Source organism: Manduca sexta, chromosome 11 (genome assembly GCF_014839805.1).
Source record: "Manduca sexta isolate Smith_Timp_Sample1 chromosome 11, JHU_Msex_v1.0, whole genome shotgun sequence".
Classification (NCBI taxonomy): domain Eukaryota; kingdom Metazoa; phylum Arthropoda; class Insecta; order Lepidoptera; family Sphingidae; genus Manduca; species Manduca sexta.
In genome coordinates, this window is record NC_051125.1 from 7,256,870 (window position 1) to 7,270,097 (window position 13,228).

Below are 13,228 nucleotides of genomic sequence, written 5' to 3' on the forward strand. Positions count from 1 at the left end.
AATGTTAAACAACTTATAGTAATTTTTATTTATTCTTATAATACCACTTTATTAGATTTATACAACCATTTTACCTCTTGATTTATTAAATAGTAACTCAAACTAGCTACTATTTACGGATCCCAGCATTTCCTGAATAAAACTTTTAGCCTCCTAATTTTTTCGTGCTTCTTGCCTAATAATAGAATCTAAGCAATATTTCCACAGAAACCGCGATCAAATGAACAAAAACCTTTACAACTCTACTATACTTATAATTAAAAAAGGAATCCAATTTTATCCATCAATACTGTGATTAACAACAATTAAGTAAAAACAAAAGTTAGCTGGTAAACAAATATTCGAAGCGTGCGTGTTAGTTCGCCTCGAGACAAATTAATTGACGGAGTCGTTTTAGCGGGCAGCCGCTATTTATCAGCTGAACAAGCTGTTTGCAACGTGCATCATTCGTTTTGTATTCGAGTTGTAGCTTCTACAGTGTATAATCAGATATCCACGACTGGTGATGCTGACATTTTTCAGGACATAGATACCAACGTTTCCAATAAACGCCTTAGAATTCTAAGTGTTAAGGTAAACCTGTCTTAAGTAGGCCATTTCTGGTTTCTTTGCTATCTTTTTTTTAGTTGTAATTGTATAAAGTAATGTATACACTAATAGGCGATTCATGTTATGTAAGACTACTTCAACAATATTTGTATCAGTATAGCGATCAGACAAAGCTGTATCTTTCAAAAAATAAAGTCGATTATTTAACTATGATTAATTAATTACCATGAGTTAACTATTGTTCACTTGTTGAATGTGGGAACTAGTTTTTCAGATATCTCTTGAAGTAGGTTGATGTTATCTGTTGTTTCATTAATGTTAGTGTCACTTGTGAGTTATAGCAAGATGGAGTAAATTTGAATGCTATTGTATTTAAGACTTATCGGATCAAAAGTTCTCGCTTTCCATCGAAGAAATGTGTTGCTAAGAGATTAATATATGGCGTGGTAGCAAAACAAATATGTTTGTCAAATAAGATAAAATATTATATAAATGATATTACAATATCTAATATTTAATACAAACGTAGCTGTGTGTTTAAACGTGAAGCTAATGGTGTCAGTAATGGTGAAATCCCAAAACGTGTCAATTCAGACACTTCGCGCTTATGTACTCCTGATAAATTAGCACTCAATTATAATAATTGAGACGCTCCTGCAAACATCTTACCCGCCGAGATCCCACTAATTGATCCGGGAACGCAATGAACCACCGGAATTTCCTTGATAATATTACCCGTACGCGAACATCTATAGAATATATATTATTTAAATACTTTAGCGTATGATTAATACGTAGCAAATCATATGAATAGTTAATAGTGGCTCTACTCGCCCGCAGGCAAGTCAGATTATACTATGAGAAAATTATAAAATGAACTTGCTTACTAAATACTACTATCTTAGTATATTGTAATATTTCTGCGCCTGATCTCTAAGTGGAGTAGGGTCCAGGTAGAATGTCGACTGAGGTTAAGTACACCGCTCTAGTAGACGAAATTATGCTGGCTATGCTATTGTTTGAAGCCGCATATACAGAAACTTATACCGATACTGGCAGTCTATAGAGACGGGAGAAATCCTGTAGACCTAAATTAGTGCTGTAGCCAATTTATTACTCAGTTAATGGACTTCAAACTATTTAAAATCTATTTTATTACAGCGTTTGCTGAATTTTACTCAGACATTCGGTTTTAGTACCTACCTACTCTACAGAATACGAAAATATCAAGTTGCTGCATTAAAAAAAAAAACATTTGCTGATTTCCAAATAAGGCACAATTTACATTGTTTCTTTTTTTACAGACGAGGGAAAAATCCACAAGATTGTGCAATGGTCTCGAAATGGTGATAGCCAATCTGCTCTGCTTGATATTTTCGACGTCACGCCAAATGAACCTATACAGGTGAGATATCCTCTCTAAATGTGTTTCTATATTTTCCTGCCTAAGTCTAGAATCTAAGTACACCAACTACACAAGCATTTAGTCTAACATCAGTATGAACAAACAATACTTGGAGGACAGATAGTGCGCCTTAAGACGTAGTGTTAGCAATTTTATAGTTTCCTTTGGCTTTCTTCAGTTTTATATATCTGACAGCCAACTGAAGTATAGTTGTCTCTAAATATGAACCAATTACAACGTCGCTATGCCCCTACGCATTGCGAATGTTATTCTGCCGAAAGCACTGAGAAACATACTTATTATCTTGGCGTCCCTTTAAGTTAGCTGTAAAAAAGCTAAGTAATCTTCGTGAATAGGACGTTAGATCCTAAATAAATATTAAAGGCAAACCAGGAACAACATTTGGTTTTCTGGCTTTGCCTTCATATTAGCGTAAGGCATTTTGTCAAAGAAATGTTAAAACTATATATAAATTTTCTATCCTATTTGTCTATATATTTAAATAAATATACAAACAGATATTGAGCAGTAAATTTTTAAGACCTACACAAAAGATTACCTATATTTTTTAAATCTACCACGAGGCGAGCAAGTCTTTGTATGCCAGACTTTTTTTATTGCCTAAGTAGGCAAACGAGTAAGCGGTCCTCCTGATAATAAGCGGCAACCGCCGTCCATAGACTTGTGTAAAGCTAGAGGAACAGCCAAGCTGCTGCCTACCGGGACCCATAAACAGTCGAAACTCATTTTTTTACACACAACGCACCTAACTTATATTCTTTTGCCACAGGCTATGGCCATATCCGGGGTTCATGGATCCCTTTACGCAGCATCCGACAGAAGAGTATTGCAACTGCGTCTCGCTTTGTGTGCGCGGAGATACGACGCCTGCGTGCGCTGTGCCCGGGATCCTTACTGCGGTTGGGACCAGGATAGTGGAGTCTGCCGGGAATACGTGCCGGGGTAAGTGGAAAAAAATGTTTGAATGTCAAGTTAACTTGAAGGGGTTTGATAGAATGAAGTTATGTATTGAAAAAGCACTTTGAAATCCTATTGCTATAAAATTGGATGTTGATTCGCAGCAGTTACTCACCTGATACTACCTGTGAGAGAATATTGGCTATGCTAGCTCTGACAGCGATTATTTATCAGACCATTTATTATAAACCGGTCAAATTGCAATACAATAGTAAATTTATTAACCTTTACTTCTTTCTATAGATTAATCCAAGACGTAGCGAATGAAACTGCGGATATTTGCGACTCGTCAATCGCGCGCAAGAGCGTATCAGCGACTTGGGGTCAAAGCCTTCATCTTGGCAGTTTCGTCAAAATGCCTGAAGTGCTTCAACCGAGAGCTGTCACGTGGTACCACTACTCCAGAGAGAAGGGACGACATCCCATCACGTTTAAGTAAGTTTATGTTTTCTAATTTCGGATACTAACTTACTATATATTGTGTACAAAAGTTTTGTTGTTTGGATATGTCTGAGAAATTTTTTAACGGATTTGTATGAAATTTTACACGCATATAGACTATAATATCTTGAATATGTACACTTAGGTAAGCTAATTTGTATGGGATTATGACAATGGTACCTTTATTACGAGAATAGGGTAAGGGCAACTAAAGCTATGTTTAGACTAGCAAGTTCTCGCAGCAATATATTCTATAAGAATGGCAATATTTCAATAATTTATCCGTAGGACATGCGATTCGCCACAAGTCATGCAAACTTCAAAATTTGCAGAAGTCACCTGCGTGATTGTTCACAAAGTGCAAATAGTACGCGGAAAACAACCATGCAAGTTTTTATCTTATCTAAACATTGTTTTACAAGCGGGTGGAGACACAAACATTTAGTATTACATAAAATAAAATCCTTTTTCACCGAATACCTAACATTTACCTCGAAAGAAATCGAAATAAGACCAATTCGAATGTTTAAATTACAAAGGCATTCCCAGTGTACAGTAAATTAGAAAACCGTAAACAAAATGTAAACGAAGTTTCCCCTTGCATTTTAATTGTGAAGGCGGAAGTGCGATAACTGAAGATTTGGGCGCCCTTTAATTAATGTTGTTGCATGCGTGTTCAATTGGTCTACTCCGCTCATTTAATGTGTATTTATCTTCGTACGAAGTTTAATTACTGCGCAGGTGCTTTTGCTATAATTAAATTCTGAGTACATTAAATACTTTTCGCTTTGAGGATGCTAATATGATACTTTGTAAGTATGAATGAGTTAAATACGCTCTCAGAGACAAATGTGTTGAATGAATGAACACCTGTTTGAGTTCATCATGGTTTGTGTTACTGCGATGTCATTAACTGTTGGTTTGATGAAAAATATAGGAATAAGAGTGAGTTTTAGGAATTATATTTGATGTTAATATATATTAGATGTTACTAAATAAATATTTAAGACATTTTTTATGTTCAACCAAAATGTGGAACAATGCCATTTTTATCAAGATTTGTTTTTTTTTTCGGCAAAAACTGTGTTATCGCTGCCACCTCCGCATGAATGAATTTACCGGTACAGTTTTCCAGGATAAGAGTAGCATATTTAATAATCCAAGACATAGCCTATCTGCATGATAAATTTCATCAAAATCCATTCCGTAATTATTATGTTTACTTACAAGAATCATCCAAATATTATCTCAGACTTTCACATTCTATATGTTTTTCCTTTTATAAATAAACGGGACATATAAATAAATCGATTTTGATTATATGAGTAATAATTGTTTACCGTAAGCTCAAGCTTTCCCCTCAAATACGTTAGGGGTGGTTGGATCAAATGTTGGATCAATAGTTGGCGTGGCATATAGACCCTTGTTTGAATCAACTAAAAACTCTTTATTTAAGCAGTCTATATGGGGGATTCTATCATTATTTCAATCTCGACTGAAACCAACTACAACAGTTTTAAATTGCTTATGTTTAATTTACTTTAACCGGTTTACTAAGTTACGTTTTGGCCTAAACCTGCGCCCAAGAATTCGTAAAAGATGTTGGATATTAATAAAACACGCACATTCAGCCACAAAGTACATGAAAAAAATGAAAAATTGAGATCATATTTAATTTTTGACTTGGTCTAAAGTCGTTTTTCTTCAGCAAAATAAACTTCAAAAGGGTTGACTTTATTTTAGTTGAGGTAAAAATAATATTTCGTTTGAAATTCATATGTTGAAACGTTTTAATGTTTTGAAATACTTTTGTGCCTGACTGTACATCTATAACAATAGAAAATTAATAGTATTCGTGCTTTATAAAAATTAACCTATTAAATGATTAATTAAAAAATACTAGTTCATTTTCCCTTTGACCTATTCTAATAACTCTCTCAGCAGGGTGTCTACAAAATAACATTCATAAAGAATATTTATTGCAATTACGCACATCATGTTACCTCAATGAAAATATTAAAATAATCTAAAACATCAAATTTAAAACCTCATAGGTAACATTTAACGTTGGATAGTGCGATGGAACCATTTTGATCGTTGCTTTTATTATTTTCAGCAAACCTGAGAAATACATTGAGACTTCTGAACACGGATTGTTGATTATCTCTGTGAATGAAGCCGATGCTGGCAGATACGATTGCTGGCTTGGTGGTTCCTTACTTTGCTCATACAATATTACAGTTGATACTCACAGGTATAGCATAATGAATAACTCATGAATATAATTTTTAATTACTATGAGCAGTAAAAATAATAAACTTTTTAATATTTCAGGTGTTCCCCGCCCGAAAAGAGTAATGAATACCAAAAAATATACTCCAATTGGTGTCACGAATTCGAAAAGTATAAAACAGCGATGAAGACTTGGGAAAGAAAGCAGGAGGTAAACTAAACACTTTTTTATTAAAATACCTATATCTCATTTCTCAGCTGCTCTTTACGAAAACCCACTATAAATACCAAGCCTCCTAATTAGTTTTCCTTAAATTTAAACAAAACGAAATCAGTAATATTTTGTAATATAACGATATTCAGACGAATATACGGATTTCATTTAATTAATAACCGCAATGAATGGTAGAGAATTTTTTATTAATACTAATAAATCATTTCTTTCCAGCAATGCGCGAGACAAAATGACTCGAATCAGAACACACATCCAAATGAAATAGTGTGATAGCTCCTGAACATCGCCTATCTCATGTTTCAATCCGTTAACTACTACGCAGGAGCGATACCCGTGCCGTACGTGTCGGCTGGCCTGAAGTATTTCAACATATTCTCGTGAGAAAATCCGTCACAACACATCCGCTCCAGATAAATTCATAGCAATTCTATAATGTACGAGCTCAAGACTGTAGTGTATTTATTCAACCGTGACCCATAGCTTTTCTATAAACATATTGAAATATAGTGAAAATTAGTGCAACGTTCCAACTGTCCGCCGGGAACATGAGAAGGTGATTGGACACTCAAAATTATAACGGACATTATTATTATTATTAAAAATTTCAATGGAACGATATAATTACGAGCGTTGTGAGTTGCTTTGTTGGTAAATGGTATGTAAAAATGATTTAGAAATCTAAATTATCAAAATGTAAGTACGCTTTGTTCGTTGGGTAAGTGAATAGAGAAATTGTTAGAGTTATCGAATGGAATTAGTTTTGATATACTTAGGCGAGTTTTATAGACGTTCCTTTGCATTTATTATTATAATTTGAAAAGAGTATTTTAATTATAGTCGTAATTGATATCTGATAATATAATTTTAAAGAGCTATATAAGATTCGTCATTATTTATGTGGGTATGGGCGATTTCTTTTTAACATACGATCAAGTGGTTTATTTCGTAGTACATTAACGATGCAAGTATAAAGATAGCTAGTATCATACGTTACTACATCGCCGTCGTAATTTGAAATCTCCGAGGGTTGTGGGAGGGGACGCCTCATTATTTTTCCCCTATTTGTGTAAATAGTTACCTAATTTCGTTCGACTGTACCTATTTATAAGTGTACGTATAGTATGCACGTCCCTAATGGTAATGTATAATTTAAGCCTGTGATATAATAAGAAAACTCGTTTAGGAAAATGTATTTTTAAGTAATAAATTGTGGAATGCATTTAAGTCTAAATTGTCATTGACGCAATCGAATGCTTACTTTTAAACATTAGTTATTTTTATTTATTATCCCCTTATATGAAATAGTAAATAAACTAAGCATTGTAGTTAGTGCACAAGCTATATTCATAATAAAAAAATACGGTTAGATCCGTCAGTCATTAGGCAGGGTAACGTGTGGACACGATCCAAGTAGAGTTCATAAAATCGACTTTATTTCATGTTCTAACTTATTTTGGCAGCCAATTTTATGAACTCAATAAGTCTCATAAGAGCTCATAATCAATAGATTATATTGTCAATGCATTATGTTTACATCATGTTTATTTGATAATTACTAAATGACATAAACAATCCCCACAAATATTCAAACTGTGAATGAGTTTGTCCATTACGTTTCACAGCTAATTTGCTGGTGATTTTAAAAAAAGTTTTGGATATAGCTGAAACATAGACAGGCTTTTTAGGAAAAAACCTTATACACGGGCAAAACAGCGAATAAACACTAGTTTTATGTATGTTTAATAAATTTTAGGTATCAAATAAAAATGAAATTATGTTTTTTTCTTATTTTAATTATTGAACAATGTTCACTTTTATACATTATGTATTAAATGTTGTGTAAAATGATTAAGTAAAGAGCATAAAAGAAACAATGTTTACTGTACACTAATCAACTTTTTGTCTTGCGTAATCTTAGTCTCAACTTTAATGGAGGAAAGCGAAGTTATAAGAGCCATAATAACTTTCTCAGTACTTATTACCCTGCAATAATGGCTCTCAAACGACAGATTAACTTTTTAATTTAGCGAAACACTATTAGAATGATTGCATATTTTAAATAAGTGTAGTCTAAACGGTCACGTATCATGCCACTCGGTACCTACATCAATGTAACTCCATATCATAAGATTATTCTTCCTATTGTACATATTAAAATCAATCACCAACTCACCAATATATTTATACACGCAGCGAACAAATTTTAAATAATTAATTTTATAAAAAGAATTATAGGAACGTGTATATTTTTTCTAGAAATTTATTCTAAAACGCCATTTAATATTCCGCTGCCCAGGTTTTAAATAAGTCGATGTTAGATCTTATATTATTCAGTCCATGGAAACGTTTTAAAAAACAGCGGAATTTTTAACATTTAGTGATATCCTGTATCTATACAAAACTCGCAAATTGTACCTACTTAGAGGTTAATGCGCTCATGATTCCTTTCGTAAGTTTGTGACAAATAAAAATAACTCCAACGTCCTATTAATATTTTAGAAATAATGTATCAAATTTGAATGGCAAAGTTAAATGGATTTGCTGAATAACATAGATACAGGTGTTCATTTGTTAACTTGCTCATCTGGTTACCTACTAGTTTATAGACTTTAGATTATTCAATTTACTTGATTTTAACGTATTTAAAGTGATAACGCTGTATCATTATTTAAAAACTCGAGCCATATGCTAAAACCGCTATCGTAGAATAATATAGTCTAATAGGTGCTTCGAAATATGCTTTCATTTTGCAAATATAAATATTTTTCAAACTTTTTTCATATCATAATGTAAATACATGAAAAGTTTTAAATAGATATATTCGTAAGAAATATCTGAGCTTCGTCGTTTATTATGTATAAGCTAAGACTCAGTATTTAAGTATTTAGTGATTTATAAGGATTTCCCGCCATCCGGGAAGGTCTTGCGCAATAATTATAAACTAATTACTATTATATGTACTAACGGAATAGCTCTGTAAATTTCACATGTTACTATAATAAGTTAAATTCAAAATGTAGTGTTAAGATTTTATATAATAAATCTATGAAATGTATCTTTCAGTTTGTTTGTGTTTTATTGTCCCACGACACAAGTGTTTGGTGGTATTACGCGGCCATCAGAGCTAACGCAAGGATAAAATGTTTAAAATAGTGTCGATTCATCAACTCGCATACCGGGTTGACATTTTCGTCATAACAGACCGGGGCGGCACCCTCGGCCAGGACCGGCGACCGAGGGACTATAAAAAGTGAGGGCGCGTAATTATATAGTGCCACTAAACTAATTTCACGATACATTGCCGACGAAATCTGTGCTTGGCACCGCCTTGCCTGCCGGCGAAATGTTATTTCTCCTTCACAACCAACCTACTGATTACTATTGTTATGTGTTATTTCGTATGAATTGCTAATGTCGTGTTCGCGACGATGTTGCCGATAATATTAAATAGCTGATGAAGGGAGCCATGCATTAACCTTCTGTTTGTCAAGGCCCTCGCGTGTTTCGTGAAAACTTTATAATAACGGTTCTTTGTACATGCTAAACGATGTTTTAGTTCACTGTGATACGATATCAAAAGGGCATTATGTTAATCAGAGTGTTTTGATTCAAACTATAGTGGCGATATCAATGCCAAGCAACCTTTTTTCTTCTTCAATCGTTTAGCATAAAAGTAATTTGGGAATCAAAATTCGAATATTTAAATATTTTGCTAAGGTGACGGGCAGAAACCTATTTCTATAATATGCTACAATAAAGTTATAAACACCGTCGTTTTATTATTAGTTCTTAATAAAGTAATTCATATAACTGGTTGTCATTAGTTATAACTGGTTATTACTAGTTCCAATTCAAACCGAATAACAAATATACACACAATTAATAATTGCACACTTGGTAAAATAAACTCTATTACCTATCCAGACTTAAAAAATCCTTCGTAGTATACCAGAATTGAGTGAAACTCATGTACTCATTTCGAGTTAGCAACTCAGCCTAACTCCGTAATAAGCCTTGATACCACGTAGAACTGTTTATAAGACAGTTAAAGTTTACCCAAGGCGTCTACGTGTGTTGAATTTGAATATCGTTTCAAATAACGCAGACATAATGGTAGGAAGTGAAGTCCCTCCATGCACTGAGTAAGTAGCATGACAAGTTACAAGTAGTTTGTCTCGGGGAACGGTCCGAAGATTAGATTTCAGATTACGTCATAAACCGGAGAGCGGGAGTTAGCGGATTTATCATGTCTTACCAACTTGTATGTTGTATGATGGAATGTGGTGGATACATTGCGTATCCTAACTGCTTTAATGGCAATGCGATCTTAAAACATGTCAAGAAATGCTTGAAATGACTCATATAAAGGATTTTTTGGAATGGAACGTACACGTCTTTTATTCTCGAAAGGTAGTATACCCACTTTTCGCCTTTGATATTCCTTCCCATGGTGTGGTAGGAGGCGAGCATATAAATAGGATGCGTGTCTATCTCTGTATTTCAAAAAAATATGTTGATTATCAGGCTAGATATAAATCGGATATTAGTAAAAAATGTGTTACCGCATTCAGTATATTGAACTAAGTAATTTCGATGCTTCACCAAATCACATCAACGGCCCGTCTGCTTTTTACAAGATTACATTCCTATCGGATAAAATATTTTTTACTCGGAATATTACTAATAAATATATTATGTGTCGTTCAATATTAATCATTGTTTACCTAGTTAATATTTCTCCAATGAGACAACCGTGCAACAGATACTGAAAGACTCAATTTGCCTAAGCATTTATAACTGGCCAGCGGCCAGTGTTAACGAGCTAAAGTCAACCTAGGATCTAATCTTGGATAATCATATTTACAGAACTCATTCAAAAAATGTTTGATCTAGAAATTTATCATGGGACCTCCTATTCCACCACATACATGCAGAGTAAAAACACCTAAAAGAAAATAAAATTACCAATATTCATTCCGAATCTATATCCCAAGAACTTAATTAAAGACAATAATTATGACACTTACTAATAGGTACCACGTTTATGGAAGGAAAAAATAAAGTAAACAATTAAATCTATGTGCTGAAAAAATTATATTATAAATACGATGTTCCGAATAAAGACATTTTTCAATAAGAATATACTACAGTATCATATTTAGCTTCTTTTTACATGTAAGAAGAGTTCCTAACGGTCAAAGTAACCCTCGCAAGACAAAAGAACAAAATAGCAGCGTAAACAAATAAGTGCTTAATTTTTTAATAAATCGCAGAGGGGTACAATTGCAGTATCAAAGAAGTCTTAATGCATCAGCGGAGCATGTAATTTATTATTTCACGGCGGTCCGGCGCGTGCGGCTGCGGATTTCTGTTACATTAAATAATTATTTACGGTGTATTTAAGACAGTTGCAAGAGGGTCATCTAGTGGTCGTAGCTTGATGAATCTTTAAAGTCTGCACTTGCAATGGACATTAGATTTCTGTGTAATAATTATCAGTGATAGCAAATGTCACAAAAATGTAACGTAGTCTTAATGCTATGGTTTTGGTATAGTTGACTATCTATTCGATTTTAAACTTGGATTAGTATGTAGATGCAAATGAAATTTTTCTTCCACGAGCCTTATCCTTATAGTATAATGAAGGAAACATTTACGGTGTATGTAGAACAGTTGCAGGGGCGTCATCTCGTGGCCGCAGCTTGATAGACCTTTAAAGTCTGCACTTGCAATTGACATTAGTATTATGTGTAATAATTATCAGTGATATAACGTAACCAAACATAGCTTTGTCTTCACCATGGCCACTAAGTTTTGGTATAGTTTCCTGGCCATTCTCCATTGAACTTGGGCTCTCAAGTATGTAGATGTATATGAATTTTCCTTCCACATCCCTTACTCTTATAGTATAATAACGATTACTCACCTTAAAATATTTTATGCAAAATAGAATCACTAGACTGTGAATTAAACTAGGTTAGACAGATAAGATAGTGGTAAAACAGACGTAAGACAGGACTGCGGTGAGGTCAGGCGTGTAATCCCTTATTAAGTACATAGCGGGGCAGGCGATGCCCCACGCTCGTAAGCGCATTAGCCGAATTAACAATTAGTCATGCCCACGTCTGCCCGCGAAGTTTGCACAAATTTACATAACAATAATGCTTCGACCTATGGTGATTTTTAAATTAATTGGATTGGGAACCGTGGAAAATTTCAACGAGTCGCAACCCCTACCATTTGCGGCCGCGGCGTGTGTTTAGGATGTATAGGTTTATGTGGTAAGCACTTAACCACGGTGGCTTAAACATTTACGAATTCTTGATACTCTGTATGAAATGTTTGGGTGAAATATATATATATATATTTTATTATGAGTTAATTGCTATAACAACATGATTAGCGAGTGATGAGTTGCTTTCAAAACGAAGCTATGAGTTTGATCGTAATGATATAAAATTTGTGTCATTTACAAAATGTTTTGTGAAATGATGTTTTGGATTTTACTCTGTATGAGTATTTAATTAATCATAAAATAGATATGAAAAAAGAAAGCATTAATGAGGGTCGTTTAAAAAAAAGCGTCCATCGACCGATACAACAACCTTCTCACTGCAATCACTTTGCTGTGGCTAAGTAAAAATGATTCTTATTTTCATTAAAATAAAACTATTTTGCGGATGTTATCGCGTTTTTTTTTATTTCAAAGACTGCAGCTTTCGTGGTCATGGGGCGGACTAGTGTGTTGGTCAACCAAAAAGTCAAACTTACAATATTTACCAACATTTTACAATTATACAATTCTTAAATTATTTTGCTGTTGATGGTCCGCTCTACGAAAAATGAACTCACAATTTATTGAAGTTCGGCAGCCGGACTTTGCAGTAAACGAAATAGACAAAGTCTATATTTTTAATACTATCACTGTTTAAACTACCTATAATATTGTTAGCATTGCCAAAACAAGCCAGTTACATTGCCCAGCATGATATGAAAACGAAACAATTTTTCACGCGATAATAGAGCCGACAGAGAGCAAGTGTAGCGTTGCGAGATACAGATACGCGTCTGTCTCGCGCGTTTCAAATGGGAAGCGATAAAAGCACAAAACTAAATCGGACCCGGAATGAACAAGAACAATGGTGAGCTTAAATTGTAGCATTGTGAGCCAACAAGGGGCCGGCGACATGTCCGCGAAGAATAGAGTCATTTGCCTCTAACAACATTAATGCCAGTCTGACCCTCATACCATCAGTTTTTGTTTGTTAATCTACAGAAAAGGGCGTAACTCATTTTGTCAACTCGTAATTTAATTTCACTTGAACCCCAACCCAGCATCGCCGTGGGCGACGCAGGACATGGCCGAATTTAATCTCGTTTGTTAATTT

General features: G+C 34.1%; 1 protein-coding gene across 1 annotated transcript in view; it reads left to right on the top strand.

The window, feature by feature from the left end:
- LOC115443548 (semaphorin-2A) overlaps positions 1 to 8,854 on the top strand; it is a 123,510-nt gene extending 114,656 nt beyond the window's left edge. Inside the window, exons 11-16 of the mRNA XM_030169000.2 lie at positions 1,854 to 1,954; positions 2,745 to 2,917; positions 3,176 to 3,367; positions 5,490 to 5,627; positions 5,708 to 5,816; positions 6,054 to 8,854. Of these exons, the coding sequence (XP_030024860.2) occupies positions 1,854 to 1,954; positions 2,745 to 2,917; positions 3,176 to 3,367; positions 5,490 to 5,627; positions 5,708 to 5,816; positions 6,054 to 6,110 (770 nt within the window). The 3' untranslated portion in view covers positions 6,111 to 8,854. The remainder of the gene's footprint in view (positions 1 to 1,853; positions 1,955 to 2,744; positions 2,918 to 3,175; positions 3,368 to 5,489; positions 5,628 to 5,707; positions 5,817 to 6,053) is intronic.
- The last annotated feature ends 4,374 nt before the right edge of the window (positions 8,855 to 13,228 follow it).